Source organism: Herpailurus yagouaroundi, unplaced genomic scaffold (genome assembly GCF_014898765.1).
Source record: "Herpailurus yagouaroundi ecotype Mexico unplaced genomic scaffold, PumYag 184, whole genome shotgun sequence".
NCBI classification, from domain to species: Eukaryota; Metazoa; Chordata; class Mammalia; order Carnivora; family Felidae; genus Herpailurus; species Herpailurus yagouaroundi.
In genome coordinates this window covers 24,630,936-24,648,575 of record NW_024412415.1, presented here as the reverse complement: position 1 = coordinate 24,648,575, position 17,640 = coordinate 24,630,936, and the positions used below count along the sequence as shown (strand labels likewise).

The following is a 17,640-nucleotide window of genomic DNA, read 5'->3' as shown; positions in this document are numbered from 1 at the left end:
AAAAAAATTTTTTTTAATGTTTATTTATTCTTGAGAGAGAGACAGAGCCTGAGCAGGAGAGGGGCAGAGACACAGGAAGCATAGAATCCGAATCAGGTTCCAGGTTCTGAGCTTTCAGCACAGAGCCCAGAGTAGGGCTCAAACTCATGGGCCAGGCTGCAAGGTCATGACCTGAGCAAAGTCAGACACTTAACTGACTGAGCCACCCAGGCGCCCCCTAAATTCTGTATTTCGATGACTGTTTTCCAGACTGGACCCCAATACTTGCCAATTATGGAACTTCACATACCTGAAATTCTGCTGGGTGTTACGGGGGCAACTTATGCCCTCAGTGGATCTTGCAGGCCCCTCCTTCTGCAAATTACAGGCACATCTGACCCCATGGTGTCTTAACATCAGGAGTTCTTAAGGTGTTTTGGGGGAGCCCCTGTGGAGAGTACACTGTATCATCTGAGCCTTTGTATGATGAAATTCATTGTCCCTAATTACACTCTGAATTTAAAGGTTGTGTCAAACACACTTAATCATGTCATTCTTTGAGAAAGTCACTAAACTATTTTTTTAAAAATCAGTTAGCGGCGCCCGGGTGGCTCAGTCGGTTAAGTGTCCGACTTCAGCTCAGGTCATGATCTCGCGGTTTGTGGGTTCGAGCCCCATATCGGGCTCTCTGCTGACAGCTCAGAGCCTGGAGCCTGCTTCGGATTCTGTGTCTCCTCCTCTCTCTGCCCCTCCCATACTCATGCTCTGTCTCTCCCTGTCTGTCAATAATAAATAAACATTAAAAAAAATTTTTTTTTAAGTATCAGTTAAATACCACCACAGTTTTATAATCAATAGGATCATCAAATGATGAACAGCAGGGCTCTGGGGGGGGGTCCATTGCCTGTGTTGAAATCCCAGCTCTGGCTTTTACTAGCTTGTGTTTGCCAGCAAATTACCTAAACTCTCAGTGCATCACTTGCTTTATCTGTAAGATGGGGATCTTTGTACCTATGTCAAGGTGGGGCTGTGATATTAAATTCAGTAATCTGTCTAAGGCATTTAGTACACTACCTGAAACATCATAAGCACAAAATGTATCTGATCGGCTACACTGCTCCTTCAGTGCCCTCCTTATGCCCCGTGCTTATTCATCTCTGCTTCATTCTTAGTGAACTCCTAGATGTGCCTGTTTATGCCTCCTCCCTGGCTCTGCGTATCCAAATCCTGCTCATCCTTCTCACAGTGCCCTCAACAACCCCAGCCTGATGGAAACGATGGTTGTTGTCAGTTCTGGTCGTTGGCTTTCTTTCCTGAGTGTTTCTTGTATGGAAGCCTGCCTCCCCAGCCCCTGAGGGCAAGAACACTGCCTGGAATAAAGGAAATGATTTTTAAAACCTCACAGCATAATGAGAAGATTCTAGTCAAGAGAAGACTTCCGGTGTAGAGAAGGATGTCAGGTGCAAGCTGGGTTTTGAACTAAAGGATAGAGTCTTCCCAGACTAGGGACAGTCATGTTCAAAGTACCAGAGACATTTAGTAGCCCTGGACGATCTCTGCATTGAGTTCACTGGAGCAGAGAATGGAAGGCAGAGAGCAGATGCCATTCTTATGAGGCCCCAGCTAGCAATGTCTGTGTGAAGCTTCTGACTCATGCCTTCACTTCAAGGTCCTGGATAAGGATTAGCTCTGGGCTGGAAAATCTAGTCACAAGACTGTCACATTCAGATCCAAGGGGCCCAGATCATCAAGGTTACAATGACTCACTTCCAAGTGGTCTGGACTCTCAGTTGAGCTTATTCCCTAAAAAACAGAGGGTGGAGGTAGGGGCATTTTTCTCCTCCTTGGAGGACTTGGCTTCATATTCTGGTCTCGTTGAATGCTCAAAATTGCCACCTTCTGGGTATACTCAAAGTATTCAGGATTGCAAGGACTGCAAAGATTGCTATTGTCTGGGGAGGTCCATCTCAAGTCAGCCAGCTTAAGTAAGATGATAACACTGTCCATGTCCTCACCCCAAGTGCTACTCTGCTTTGTGGATTATGTTGTCCATGTCTCTGTCTGATGTTCCTGTCCTACCTCCACGTAGGAGTAAAATTCTCCCTGCTTTGTAATCCCCTCTAAAACACCTCTTCGAACTGCATAGCCATGGCCAATCTCTTACACCTTCCACATCCACAGCATTTTGTAGACATTCAGTATCATCTTCATGATATCCCTAAAGTGCACACATTTGAAGAGATCTATGGGTGCCTGGGTGGCTCAGTCGGTGAAGCGTCCGACTTCAGCTCAGGTCATGATCTCGCAGTCTGTGAGTTCAAGCCCCGTGTCGGGCTCTGTGCTGACCGCTCAGAGCCTGGAGCCTGCTTCGGGTTCTGTGTGTGTGTGTCTCTCTCTCGCTCCTCCCCTGCTTGCTCTCTGTCTCTCGCTCTCTCTCAAAAATGATAAACATTAAAAAAAAGAGATCTAAAATTCCTTGGAAGCAAAATTAAGTTTATGTTCAAGGTAGTTTTTGTGTTGGGTATTTTATTATTTTCTAATACTTTAAAATTTCAAACCAATCTGTAGGATCTAACTAATGAATATTCATTTGGTGAGAACTGTTCTCTTGTTTATAAGTAATAGTATTCTATATGTAATAGTGCTTTTTGATTTTGAGGCTTCACTAAATTCTGCATTGTTGTGGCTGGAAGGGACCAGTTTTGAAATTAGAGCCAAAGACCAGTGCTGTTGGCAAATGGCACCGAGCTCAGCGCTGGCAAAGTGGACGGGATTGCGGCTTCATCCAAGTGAAAGCGGAGACTCTGAGGAGTGGATACGGCAGGAGATGAAAGCACCGTGCAGGGACTGGACTGCTTGACTTTTAACATTTTCTCCAACCTTTAGGTTAAGATGTTAGAGGTCTTCTAGTTCAGTCCTCTTCGTTTACAGATGGAGAAACTGAGGCCCAGAGAAACGTAGTGATTTGTCATAAAGCTTGCAAATAGTAGAGGCAAGACCCCACCTGGAGCTTGCTAGTAATCTGTGTTGAGGATAAAAGGAGGAGCCTCACCCTGAGCCTTTCCTCACTGCCCCGTCTGCATGTTTTGATTTATGCTTCTGTTGGGCAAGTAAGTGCCTTTGGTCGCCTTCTGTCCTAACTCATGGACTGTTCTTGTCCAGAGTCAGGGTAAGTCTGGTTGCTGCTTCCCAACCAGCTCAGGAGACATCTAAAGTTGACTCCATAACTAAATTCAGGATAGTTTTGATGGGTAAGGTGTAGTCCTATTTGCCGAAATGAATTATCCCACAACCTAAGGACTTTATCTACTCTCAGCTCATTCTCTTCATTCCTTCTACATCACACCAAAAGATCTCCTATCTTGCTTAGGAAGGCAGGGGAGCATTGTGGTTAAGGAAAAGACTTGGTGGTATGCACATTTGGGTTCAAGCCTCAACTCTGTTATAATTTGTGCCATCTGGAGCAATACTTTCTTTATGGTCTGGCTTTCTTGTCTTAAAAATGGGAAGAATAATAAGAATAGTAGCTATCTCTTAGAATCCTGAGGCACAAATGAGAGGATCCATATGTCTAGCCCCTGGTGCATATTCAGTAAATGTTAACCCCACTACTACTTTGAGCTAGAGAGAACTAAGTCAAGGGGCAGGTAACATAAATCGCACTTGCCCCTGTATGTTCTCACGCTAAGGTGAAAAGAAGGTATGTTGTGAAATGCTTAGGACGAAAGGTCTTCCAAGTTATTCTTGGAAATTAAAACGTTTTAATAAAATTAAAATAGAAAAAATAAAAATTACAAGTTTGGAGACTTAAAGCTTTGTTATAAGCACGCCCTGCCCAGCTGCACCTCATGTGTTGCAAAGATCATCAGGTTTGTTCTGAAATACAATCTCCATCGAAACGGGAGAGACGAGTCAATTTACTTTTTCATTGTCGGGCTTTGCTTTGGCCATACAACCTCTGCAGCTTTGTTCTAAGCATTGCAAAAAAATGCTATATTCGGCACGTCTAAACAGAGCACATAATTCACTAGTGCACATCTTGCTTTGAATATACTCAAGCATCTTTCTCAAGGGTTTCAGATTTCCCAAACCCATGAAAACAGAAAAGCCCTAATTGAGAGAGAGTTGCCTACTGGAGGCAGATCTCTTCTGCTGACTTTGTAATGGTTTTCTGGCTTTAGAGATCCCTTCTCTCTATTTTCCTTTAGAGGTTTTCTCTCTTCACACTGATTTGATGAGAAGAAGGGTTTGCGTGGACCCCATCCTGGGCCCCACGAGTGCACAGCTGTGTGGTGTTGGGAATGCTGATGTGGGCCCTGCTCCTGTTTCCTCCAAGTTTGAGATACTCATAATTTTAAGCACATCATAAGCAATTGCAGCTTTCTTTGTGTGGCTTTCTCTGCTTGAGCCCAGTTTCCTTTTGCGTACCCAGTGCACAGGTAGTGAGAGAAGATTTCATATTGGATATTTTGTGAAGGAGTAGGTTATATGGCACACCAATATGGCTCAGATGCTGCAGGTTTATAAAAGGACATGCTGAGGAAGCAGGTGAGCGAAGTGGCATATGGAAAGATGTATAAGGGACACCTGGGTGGCTCAGCCGGTTAAGCGACTGACTCTTGGTTTCTGCTCAGGTCATGATCTCACTGTTCGTGGCTTCAAGCCCCGCGTCAGGCTCCATGGTCACAGCATAGAGCCTGCTTGGGATTCTCTCTCTCCCTATCTCTCTGTCTCTTCCCCGCTCATGCTCTCTCTCAAAATAAATAAATAATCTTTTTTAAAAAAGAAACAATTTATAAATTCTGAGCTTATCTATCTCTCACTCTTTATTCATTTCCATCATTTTAATAAGGTGACTCCACATTGGTTGAATTGCCTGGAAAGAGAGTACAGGGGCCTCTAATGCTTTAATCTTGCAAATAATTTCTCCTCCCCACCCCACTCGAGCACCAAAAAAGGCTAGGAGAACAATGTGTTTGCGAAGGCCCTCTATCAGCTTAATTTGCTAATAACTGGCATGCTTCCTTGTTCCTCATGAAAAGAATTGCATGCGAAGATGTATTGGTTTTGGTTTTTTTGTTTTATTTTATTAACTATACTGAGAAGACCTGATTGTTTTCAAAAATCTAACTTCCAACCCATTTGCGGATGTTAGAATCATCATAAAAGTCAGTAGAGCCTTAAGAGAGTATAGTCGAGCAGAGGGAAGCCTAACGAGCAAGTCCTGAAGATTAATTTCTAGCTATAAATGTCTGCGCTAGAGTTTCACAGATCTCTTTGGAAAGTTGGTCTGCTTGAGAAAAAGTTCCGTGTTTCCACCTGATGTGATTCTTCCTTTCTAGAAACAAGCCAATGACCTCGTGAGCACCCTGATGAAGTGCACACCTCACTACATCCGCTGCATAAAACCAAACGAAACCAAGAAGCCCAGAGACTGGGAAGAAAGCAGGTTTGTCAAGATGGCAGACGGGGAAGTTGAGGCCGGCGGGGGTGGGCCCTGGTACATGTTCCCGCTGCTCAAAAGGGCCACCCTATGCCAAGGGCAGAAGCAGTTTAAATTGTTCTCGGGTGTGTTTCATGTCTTTGTGTCTTAACTTTTTCATGAGGAATGAAGCTTCCCTCCCCCCTCCCCTCTTGTCTTCTCCTAAAATGTTAGCTGTGCCATTCAGTCCAGAGTTAGCATTTTACAATGTTGAACTTGGCTAGTCTGGAGACAGATGGAAAGAAAACAAAAAAACCTTAAGACCGCAGAGTCAGGATGGTTTTAAAATTAGTGTGAGGCCCCGTGTAGACATTCTTAGTGCACTCAGCTCCTCATCAGTACCCACAGGATGTGGCCTGGAATGCTCACTCAGGGTTACGAGTGAAGGTCTGAAGAGCTGGTGGAAAGCAATCTGTCATTTTCTGGGGTCTTGGGGGGCATGCTCTAGGTTCAGTACCTGCCTCTGAGGACTGTGTTCGTGAGCAGAGTGACTGCGTCTGGGAGGGAACAAGCCACAGGGAGACACGTGGTGTATAGCAGGCAGTGAGCCCTCCCCTCTCTGACTCCTGAGGAATCCTGGGTCACCGTTCCTCCCGCAGCTGGAGTTTAGGGATGTGGCCTGTGCAGGATGAAATGGGGGTGTTGAGTAGGCAAATGTTAAGGATGACCAGAAAATACAATTTTATCCAGCTGGAGGATCCAGATGCATGTTCCTAAGAGGCACCGTCCATGGGCACAAGGGGAGCAGGGCCCCAGGCAAGGCATTATGATGACTGGACCGGAGGGAGGAGCCCACAATTGTCACCAGTCTGGTCCCTAGACAGGAGCGTGCAGAATTACTATCTTTTGTCTTTTCTCTCTTGGCAAAAACTAAATAAACTTAGGTATCAAGTGACTTATCGAGGTTAAACTCCACAATGGCAAGACCAGGAGGGAAAGTCATGGCCGCCAGCCACCTCCCCTGAGAGATATGTGTAGGTCCATTCCTGTCCTGCCAGCAGGATCCTTTCTGAGCATTCAGGCAGCTGAGACTTGATCCATTACAAGAGGGGAAAAAAATTAGTGATGAGGAAAATGCCCAGGATCCAGCAATCAGTGTCTTCTGGTCCTTTTGTATTTTCCCACTGCATGTGCAGCTTGAGTCTGTTTTCTCACCTCTTGATGCTACAGGACATAGCAGCCTACCATCTTGTCAGTCTACAATATTCTGAGTCCTCTCGTCAATAGATGCATGTTCCTGGGCACCTGGGTGGCTCAGTCGGTTGAGTGACCGACTCTTGATTTCGGCTCAGGTCATGATCTCACGGTCATGGGATTGAGCCCCACACTGAGCTTTGTGCTGAGCATGGAGTCTGCTTAAGACTCTGTCTCTCAGGGTGCCTCGGTGGCTCAGTAGGTTAAGCGTCCAGCTCTTGATTTCGGCTCAGGTCATGATCTCATGGTTCATGGGTTCAAGCCCCACATTGGGCTCTGTGCTGATAGCGTGGACCCTGCTTGGAATTCTCTCTCCCTCTCTCTCTGCCCCTACCCTGCTCATAGTCTCTGTCTCTCTCTCTCAGAATAAATAAACTTTAAAAAAATTAAAAAAAAAAAAAAGATTCTCTTTGCTCCTCTCCTCTGCTCACACATCCTCTCTCTCTCTCTCTCTCTCTCTCTCTCAAAAGAAAATTGAAAAAAAAAATAGGCGAAACAGGTGCACATTCCTAAAGTGTCAATTCTATTGAATTGCCAGCAGAGATTCCTCTTAAACACTATCAGGTAGCTATTCCAAGGCTCCAATGAGGGCTCACTCCCCCTGGGTGATGAGTCTGGTCTCAGGTGACTCTTGTATTAGCAAGTCCTACAGTCTTTCTCCAGATCAGTTGGACCCTGATCCAGCGTCTCTAATCTGCCCTGGGAATTATTCTTGTGATTTACCCATTTGGTGGCTGTGTGGTTGTTCCTGGCAGTTACCAGGTTTCCCTGGGATCTTCTCTTCCACTGCAGTGAGCTCCTTTGAAAGGGTGGACCTGACCATCCCCTTCGCCTTGAAGTACTTAATTTGCCTTCTGCTTTTCTGAAACACATCACTCAGTTTCTCCATTGAGGCTAAGAGAGCAGCAGCAGCATCACCCCTTCCCCCCAAAGATAGAAAATGTCTTTTCTTGTTGTTTTTGTTTTTGTTTTTTGTTTTTTTGGTTTTGTTTTTTTGGTTTTTTTTTTGTTTTGTTTTGTTTTGTTTTTGCCTTCCTACACTAGTTCTCAAGCTTATGGATGCACCAAAGTATCCCTTAGGGGGCTTGTTAAAACTCAGATTGCTGGGCCCTGCTTCCAGAGATTCAGTGGGTCTGGGTCGGGTCCAAGAATGTGCATTTTTTTTTTTCAACGTTTTTTATTTTTTATTTTTGGGACAGAGAGAGACAGAGCATGAACGGGGGAGGGGCAGAGAGAGAGGGAGACACAGAATCAGAAACAGGCTCCAGGCTCCAAGCCATCAGCCCAGAGCCTGACGCGGGGCTCGAACTCACGGACCGCGAGATCGTGACCTGGCTGAAGTCGGACGCTTAACCGACTGCGCCACCCAGGCGCCCCAGAATGTGCATTTTTAAGAAGCTCCCAGGTGATGCCAGTGCTGATGGTCTGGACCTCATACTTTGAGAACAGCTGATCTAGGGCAACGGGCTGGACTGGATCTGGAAGAACTGTCTTGTGGTGCTGGCCTGCCACTAAGTAGTTTCAATAAGACACTTCATCTCCTCAGTCCTCCATTTCTTCCTCATTAAACTAAGAGGGTCCCAGCAGTAGCACTGCTAGGAATTTACCCAAGGGATACAGGAGTGCTGATGCATAGGGGCACTTGTACCCCAATGTTTATAGCAGCACTTTGAGCAACAGCCAAATTATGGAAAGAGCTAAATGTCCATCAACTGATGAATGGATAAAGAAATTGTGGTTTATATACACAATGGAGTACTACGTGGCAATGAGAAAGAATGAAATATGGCCCTTTGTAGCAACGTGGATCGAACTGGAGAGTGTGATGCTAAGTGAAATAAGCCATACAGAGAAAGACAGATACATATGGTTTCACTCTTATGTGGATCCTGAGAAACTTAACAGAAGCCCATGAGGGAGGGGAAGGAAAAAAAAAAGAGGTTAGAGTGGGAGAGAGCCAAAGCATAAGAGACTCTTAAAAGCTGAAAACAAACTGAGGGTTGATGGGGGGTGGGAAGGAGGGGAGGGTGGGTGATGGGCATTGAGGAGGGCACCTTTTGGGATGAGCACTAGGTGTTGTATGGAAACTAATTTGACAATAAATTTCATATACTGAAAAAATAAATAAATAAAAATAATAAATAAATAAACTAAGAGGGTCCATTCAGAACGGGATCTCCTTCAGTCCCGCCGAATGAACTCTCCCAGACCTGGCCCCACTTCTGTCAGCCTGCCTCTGCCTGTCTCCACATCACTCCCACACTCCCCCCTCATGTGTTCACACAAGTACACACTGCATCACATCTTGCACGTGTATGCACACACACTAGAAGGGTGATGACATAGGCTACCTCAGAAATAGATTACAGGAGTCTTGGAAGCAGAGGTGAGGCTGAGGGGAGCTTTAGCCCACCCTTCCCCCTACTCCGTATCCCATCCAGCTTCCCTTCCCCAGCCCTTTCCAATAAACATTATCTTAAATGAAAACATCTTGCTCCCCCTACAAATACAGCCCCTCCCAGCCCACTCTCCCTTACCCCGTGGAGATCTCTCTCTGCTCAAAGTCCCTCTAACGTAGAAATTTTGCAGTAGCTACTGGTTGAAAGTTTCACGTCCCTGATGCTTCTTTCTCATAAAATCCAAACTGAGTCATAGAAATATCAGAAAATGGAGAAGTTGAGAATAGCAATACATTTATTCGGTAAATCCTCGTAGAATCCCCTACAGTGATGTTTTCGGTTTTGTTTTTTTTTTAATTTTTCTTAATCCCGTCATTTATTTGTATTGAACTAAGGAACTTCAGAACATACATCCGTGTAAACAGGCGTCAAGAAGCCTAAGGTATGTGTTGGTCCGGTGTTGATTCGTATTTCCAGTAGGATAGCTTCCTGAGCTGCGTCCCCGTGCCCCCGATCCTGTTTCAGGTTTATTGTGTGACAGATGGTTTCGCTTCTGAGTGTGGAGAGTCAAGGGCCAGGAAAGGCAGTGTGCTTCGTTGGCAGGATTACACGGTCAATTGAAGTTCTCGGTGGACAGGGTTACTCATTCCACAAGTTTATGGGGTGTGGTTTATTTTTCTTTTCCTGTTGAAAATGTGTTTTTGTTTGGCTCCGGCGAAGTTGCCTGCCCTGGGTTCGGAATGGCTGCTCCAGCAGGGCTCTCAGGCCTTGACCTACTTGCGTTAATGGCCAAGGAAAGTTGTGAAGAACTTACCCCAAGGGGCAGAATGGCGTGACCCAGGGAAATGGCATGACTGGGCATTGGCAGCCTGGCTGGTGTTCACTGAAGAGGTCACAGCGCTGCAGGGACACGAAGAAAATCACCTTGGGTCCTTTGATTACAGAAATCAGTACAGAATTTGCTAACCAGATTGTCCTATTGGAGAAAATTCCCATAAGGAAATTTCCTGGTGATGGAAGTTACAGTGAATGAAACCAGTTTTTTAACATGAGGCATATTTTTTCAGTTGTGGAAACTGAACATTTCTACTTGAATCAATGGGTGATACATTCCCTTGCCCCCAAAGCTTGGGACGAAGCCAATATATATGAAAAACACTTAAAATGAGCACGTACCTCTAACTGACACCCTCATGTGTATTGTTCTTAATAGAGAAAAGGCTAATGGTGAGTTTTGGATTCGGAGGATATGAGAAAGGAACATTCATTATTTCTACTCCCTTAGTTAACCAGCCTAGAGCATAGAGCTCTAACCAGCATAGAGCTGACATGAGGCTCGAACCCACGATCTGTGAGATGATGACCTGATCTGAAACCAAGAGTTGGACTCTTAACCCACTGAGCCACCCAGGTGCCCCTATAAAGGTTGTTTTAAAAAGTATTAATCTTGGGGTGCCAGCGTGGGTCATTTGGTTAAGCATTTGACTTTGGCTCAGGTCATGATCTCATGGTTGGTGGGTTTGAGCCCCTGCATCGGGCTCTGTGCTGACAGCTCAGAGCCTGGAGTTTGCTTCAGATTCTGTGTCTCCCTCTCTTTCTGCCCCTCCACCACTTGGGCTCTGTCTCTTTGTGTCTCTCAAAAATAAACATTAAAAAATTTTTTTAAAAAAAGTAATTATCTTGAAGGAGTTGACATTTCTGGGTTCTGGTTCAAGTAGGAACACTGGGACTTGAGGCTTTTCTCATACATCCCTTCCAGGGCAGTCAAGACTGTATCCCCACTTCCAGCTTAGTTTTCCACCTGCTCCTCACCCACCCATGCCACAGACTTTCCCATCGTTGTGCCTTCGCTTCCACTGTGCCCCCTGCCTTTCCCTCCTCTGCACCAGGTGAGTTCAACTCATCCTTCCAGACCCAGTGACACGTCACCTTCTGAGAATCTCCTCACTATGAAAAATCCACCTCTTTGTCTAGTCTGCTGTCCTGGTTTACTTATTGCACCTGTGTGTATATTAGGATAATAGCAGCTTTATGTCATGCATGCCAGGAGCCAGCTGAGTGCTGTACGTGGAATATACCCAACTAGGAAGAAAGAACTCACATCAGCATCCTCACTTAATAGGAGTGGAGAGTGACGCATAGAGAGGTGAGGTAGTGGCAGAGCCAGGGGCATACCAGGAACCCAGCTCCGGAAGCCGGCTGTGAACCACTGTGCTGCCTGCAAGGTCTTCTGCAGGAACCATGGCAATGGCCTTTTCTTGTTCGCTAACACCTTGCAGTGCACCGTGCAGACTGACACATGACAGTATCCGCAAGCGTGCATCCTGGTTGGAAATGTGGCTTTCGTGAGAGCCCTGCTGGAGAGACAGCTGTCGGGCACCTACATGAAGTGGTAGGGAGGCTGCTGCTAATTGTCTTCCCAGGGCAGCAGTTGACCAGGGGCCGTTCTCCGGGAGCAGGAGCCATCATTAGTGCAGATGACCCCAAATGTGCTCAGTGGGGAGAACGGGAGCTGCCTCCCTGCCACAGCACAATGCTGACACCATGTCCTCAACAGAGAGAGGAAGCGTCCTTTTTATTCCTTGTTTCCCTCAAATACCGTGTTTCCAAGTGTCTGTATTCAACCAGTCCACATAACCTCTGCATCGAAGGCCCCGTTTCCCTCCACGAGGGGCGATCAGAAGCTAGTGTCCAGGATCGGCCACTCGGCTCCCGGGACACCGTGCTTCTCAGGAACGGGCGAGTTCTCACAGTTGACAGGTCTGTGCACCACCCCAGACCTCCCAGGCTACTAAACTAGAATCCCCAAGGTGTGGGGTATGGGGCGTTTTCTCTGATAAGAAAATCCCATGTGGGAACATTAATCTAGTAGTGCCTGCATCCATTGTCCAAAACATGCTGACAGTTATAAACAACTAAAACTGTAATTTCAATGGTTATTAGAACGTTTTTAATTTGGGCATTTCAAATTCATCATTTTGCATGCCCTTTCTTACACTGTATCTGAAAAGCTTTGGAAGTATAATCTCACTAGGTGTAGAGTTACTATTAAGTTAAGGTTGAAAACAAAAATAGCTCTACCGTCATTTAATTACAAAGTTAAAAGTTGTATCCTTGAGAGGCACCTGGGTGGCTCAGGTGGTTGAGTGTCCGACTCTTGATTGTGGCTGAGGTCATGATCCTGTGGTTGTGAGATCAAACCCCGTGTTGGGCTCAATGCTGAGTATGGAGAAGTTTATTTATTTTGAGAGAGAGAGAGAGAGAGAGAGAGACCACACATATGTGGGAGAGGGGCAGAGAGGGGGGGGGGTTGGAATGAGAGAATCCCATGCTGGCTCCAAGCAGCACAGAGCCCGACGTGGAGCTTGATCTCACCACTGCGAGCTCATGACCTGAGCTGAAGTCGTGAGTCAGAGGCTGAACCAATTGAGCCAATCAGGTGCCCCTAAAATATTTTTTAAGTTAATATTACATAACCTGGTGATCAGCTCAGACTCTGAACCCTATAAATTACCGTCTTTTTTTGTGTGTGTAACAAAATTCAACTGAGTAAATATGAAGATCAAATTGACTTTATTCAATTATTCATGAATTGGGCAGCATCCCATCTGGTCTGTTTTCATTAAAAGCAGCTCTTAAATTCTAATCTTTTCAGTGTTTCCCTGTTGCTTGTGATTGGGGGTTTGAGGGGATAGTGGCTAGGAGAGTGAAGTGAAAGAATTATCCAGTAATGTCTCAACTCCTTTTTCTTCTTTACAGAGTGAAGCATCAAGTAGAATACCTGGGTCTGAAAGAAAACATCCGAGTGAGAAGAGCTGGTTATGCCTATCGGCGCATCTTCCAAAAATTCCTACAGAGGTAAGAAACTGGTGACTGGAATTTTTTTTTTTTTTTTTTTTTTTTTTTTTGCTTTAAACAGGTTTATTGAGATACAATTCACTTACGTATAATTTACTCATTTAAAGTATACAATTCAGTGGCTTTTAATGGTTTTCTAGAGTTGTGAATCCATCACTGCAATTCATTTGAGAACACTTTCATTATCCCAAAAAGTAACCCGAGTTCCCTAGCCACCACCCGCGGCGCGCGGGGCCCACTTCTCCCCTCACCTCCTGCCCTGGGCCCACGCTTCTTTCAGATAAAAAGACTTCCAAAATATTGCCTATTCTGGGCATTGTGTAGATGTAGACTCACACAACATGTGTCCTTTGTGTCTGGCTTCTTTCAGTTAGCATAACATTTGTATGGGTCATCCATGCTGCAGTATCAGCACTTCTCTCCGACTCACCACCCAGTAATATTCCCTTGCACCAATATCGCAGTGTATTACATTTAACCTGTTCATCCGTCAGCTAATAGGCATCAGTTGTCTTCACTTTTTGGCTATTGTGAATGACAAATAATGCTACTGTTAATGTTCATGTACACGTTTTTGCATAGACGTATGGTTTTATTTCTCTTGCATGCTTACCTAAAAATAGAATTACTGGTCGGGTGCGGGGGGCATGCCTGGGAGCCTCAGTTAGTTGGGCATTGGACTTCGGCTCAGGTCACGATCTTGAGGTTCGTGAGTTCAAGCCCCGCGTCAGGCTCCGTGCTGACAGCTCAGAGCCTGGAGCCTGCTTTGGATTCTGTGTCTCCCTCCCTCTCTGTCCCTCCCCCACTCACACTCTGCCTCTCTCTTTCAAAAATAAATAAACATTAAAAAAAAATTTGAATTACTGGGTTCCATGGCAACTCTGTAACTGTTTTGATGAATTGTGAGATTGGCTTCCAAAGTGGCTGTACCATTTTACATCCCCACCAGCAGTGTTTAAGGATTCCACTCCACCTGTATCCCTGCCAGCATTTGTTAGTATCTGACTTTGATTATAGCCATCCTAGGGAGTATGAAGTGGCATCTTGTGGTTTGGATTTTCATTTCCCTAATGGGAAATGACGTTAAGCATATTTCTTGTGCTTTTTGGTCACTAGATAAATGTCTTTTGAGCTCCTTTGCCCTTTTTTAAACTAAGCTATTTGTCCTTTTTTATTAAGTTGTAACAGAATTCTTTTTACCATTGTTTATTGTGGAATAAGTCAGCAGCCACAAGTATTTGGTCTGTTGAGTGTAACACAGAAGTGCAAGAATTCAAGATAATTTTGACACGGAAGGGCTGAGGTTTAACTTGACTGACCAAATTAATAGTATGAAGATGATTTCAGGAAAACATTTAACCTATTTAAGAAAATAAGCTTAGGGGCGCCTGGGTGGCGCAGTCGGTTAAGCGTCCGACTTCAGCCAGGTCACGATCTCGCGGTCCGTGAGTTCGAGCCCCGCGTCGGGCTCTGGGCTGATGGCTCAGAGCCTGGAGCCTGTTTCCGATTCTGTGTCTCCCTCTCTCTCTGCCCCTCGCCCGTTCATGCTCTGTCTCTCTCTGTCCCAAAAATAAATAAACATTGAAAAAAAAAAAAAAGAAAATAAGCTTAAAGGGGCACCTGGGTGGCTCAGTCAGTTGAATGTCCAACTCTTGATTTTGGCTCAGGTCATGATCCCCGGGTCATGGGATCCAGCCCCATACTGGGCTCTGTACTGATAGCTCAGAGCCTGCTTGGGATTCTCTCTCTCCGTCTCTCTCTGTGCCTCCCCTGCTCGTTCGTTCTCTCTCTCTCTCTCAAAATAAATAAACATTTAACAGAAAGAAAATAAGGTCGAAGTACTTAACCTCAAAATTTTTGTATAGCCCATGTATAAAAAACTGATTTTCACATTTCCAATAAAGTGTATTTGGCAGGACCTGTACTTAAATTGCTCTTATTTTGTGTTATTTGTTTTTGAAAAAGGTAGAATTTAGTGTCTTTAAAATATTACGTGATTTTAACTTCTCTAACGATTCTACATTAATGGGGCCCCGCTGTATTTTCTACTTCTATTTACTTTCCTTGAAGAAAGAAGGAAGACTCAGGACGCCTGGGTGGCTCAGTCCGTAAAGCATCAGACTTTCGCTCAGGTCATGATCTCACGGTTTGTGAGTTCGAGCCCCGTGTCGGGCTCTGTGCTGACAGCTCAGAGCCTGGAACCTGCTTCAGATTCTATGTCTCCCTCTCTCTCTCTGCCCCTCTACTGCTCATGCTCTGTCTCTCTCTGCCTCTCAAAAATAAAGAAACATAATAAAATTAAGAAAGAGAAAGAAAGAAAGAAAGAGAAAGAAAGGAAAGAAAGGAAAGAAAGAAAGAAAGAAAGAAAGAAAGAAAGAAAGAAAGAAGCCATATTTAGTTTTTAATCAGAAAATAACTATGTCTTCCTGGTATAGATACAGGAAAAGGATTTAAGAATTTTTTTTTTTTAATTCAAATTTTGTGTAGCAAGAAGGAGCAGGCTGAGTAAGAGCTTCATTACGGTCTTGGAAACACAGTACTTGTAATAAAGGAGTGTTTTCCATGGGACTGTTCTGGTTTCTTGTGTCCTGAGATTGGAATGGCTAGCCTACTGGTCACCAGCATGGGTCCTCATCTGTGAAAGGTCACTGATGGGGAAGGTCAAGAGAGGCTTAACAAAAGGGTGGATTATCCCATGTAATAAAGTCCCATTGACTCTGTCTCCACACAGTTGAGATTCCTGATAATTTTGAAGGCAGACTGGACTAGGACTAAACTTCACCCTTGCTGCTCTCTGAATTGATTAAAGGGGCCACTACACCTATAGCGAAAGCAGAACTGTATAAAAAGAAGTATTCAGGAAGTGGAGAAGATACATCTGTCAAGTTCTTGCATGATTAGAGCAGCAACTTGTGCTGACGAACAGCTGAGATATTAATTATGAACGACTTCTCTCTCCTTTAAACAAATCAATAGCACTAGCTAGAGTGGGGTTTCTCAACCTCAGCTATTGACATTTTGGGTTGGATGAGTCTTCGTTGTGGGATGCTTAGCAATTCCTTGGCCTCCACCCACTACCCTCTATTCCCCCAAGTTGTGACAACCAAAAGTGTATCCAGACATTGTTAATGTCCCCAGGGAGGCACAAAGCCAGATGAGAACCATGGCTTAACTAATCATTAAATTTTTTTTGCCGAACTGTATATCTTTGAAAATGTCCTTTTTCTTAATGAGAAAAATTAAATACAGAAAATAGTGAATGAAAAGTATTTCCTCCATCTTTCCCTAATTCAGAGAGACTTGCCCTCGACAATGCCAAAACATTCATATTTTTATCCTCCTTCAATATTTTTTCCTGTATTTAAAAACCCTTGATTTGATACCTGTAAATTCTCCCCAATTGATATCACTATTGAAAACTAATCAGCTATTTTTAAAAAGTTAACCATGGTTTTTTGTGGGGTTTTGTTGTTACTGGTGTTTTTTGTTTTTGTTTTTAAGAAACCAATTCTAAAAAACCTCTTTCCTTCCATATTATTTTAAAAAACAGGGGTGCCTGCATAGCTCAGTCAGTTAGGCATCCGACTTCAGCTCAGGTCGTGGGTTCCAGCCCTGTGTTGGGTTCTGTGCTGACAGCTCAGAGCCTGAAGCCTGCTTTGGGTACTGTGTTTCTCTCTGCCTCTCCCCTGCTTGTGCCCTGTCTCTCTCAAAAAAATAAGTAAACATTAAAAATAATAACAATAATAAAAAAAAACAGACAGGGGTGCCTAGGTGGCTCAGTTGGTTAAGCGTCTGACTTCAGCTCAGGTCATGATCTCACAGTTCATGAGTTCAAGCCCCATGTCGGGCCCTGTGCTGACAGCTCAGAGCCTAGAACCTGCTTCGGATTCTGTGTCTCTTCGGATTCTTCTGCACTCACTCTCTCTCAAAAATAAATAAACATTAAAAACAGACAAGCCATCAAACTTAACTTCCATAAGCAATGCTGTGAGCACCCACACTGGGGAGGGCAGGAGTCCATGCCCCCTGACAGGAACGTCTAAGCCACCTTGGACAGGCTGTGTTACATGTTTCCAGCAGCTCCTTCAATGAGCTGTGAAATAACCTTGTTGGTAACAATTTCTGGACCTCTGTCAAGTGCCATGCTAGCTTCTTGACCCCGTGCCTGGTCCTTTCTTCTGTGCCTGACACAGAGTGAACATTTAGTGACTCTCTGTTACGCCCTTTGCGTTGAGGGACTTTGACTGAAGGGATTCTATCCTTGGAGGCCTCTCCTCTAGCTCTCCTGCTGTGTCTTTTCCTTTCAGAGGAGACAAATGGGCAGCCCTGTCTTACACAAAGCAGGCTCTTTTGATGTCCTGTGTCTTTTGATTTGAGAATGCTAGGGGAGGAATAAAAATAAAGTTTGGAAGGAAATTTGTTTTTCAAGAAAAAATGCTCAAAAAGGGCTAGAAGGCCATCTATGTCCTTGGCAGGGAATATTTTTCCAGAGACAATGCTGTTTTCCATCAGGTGTGTGTCTGAGATCCTGTTCATGCAGAATATGTCCACAGTCTGCCACTGTCTGTCTTGTCCTGTGATCCTCCGTGAGTAATTCAACCATGTCAGACCTTTCTTCTCCTTTAAAAAAAAAAAATTGGGGCGCCTGGGTGGCACAGTCAGTTAAGCGTCCGACTTCAGCCAGGTCACGATCTCACGGTACGTGAGTTCGAGCCCCACGTCGGGCTC

The 17,640-nt window shown here is 44.7% G+C and overlaps 1 protein-coding gene across 1 annotated transcript in view; it reads left to right on the top strand.

The window, feature by feature from the left end:
• MYO1E (myosin IE) overlaps positions 1–17,640 on the top strand; it is a 218,401-nt gene that overhangs the window by 149,354 nt on the left and 51,407 nt on the right. Inside the window, exons 17-18 of the mRNA XM_040492839.1 lie at positions 5,322–5,428; positions 12,814–12,912. Coding sequence (XP_040348773.1) covers positions 5,322–5,428; positions 12,814–12,912 — 206 coding nt within the window. The remainder of the gene's footprint in view (positions 1–5,321; positions 5,429–12,813; positions 12,913–17,640) is intronic.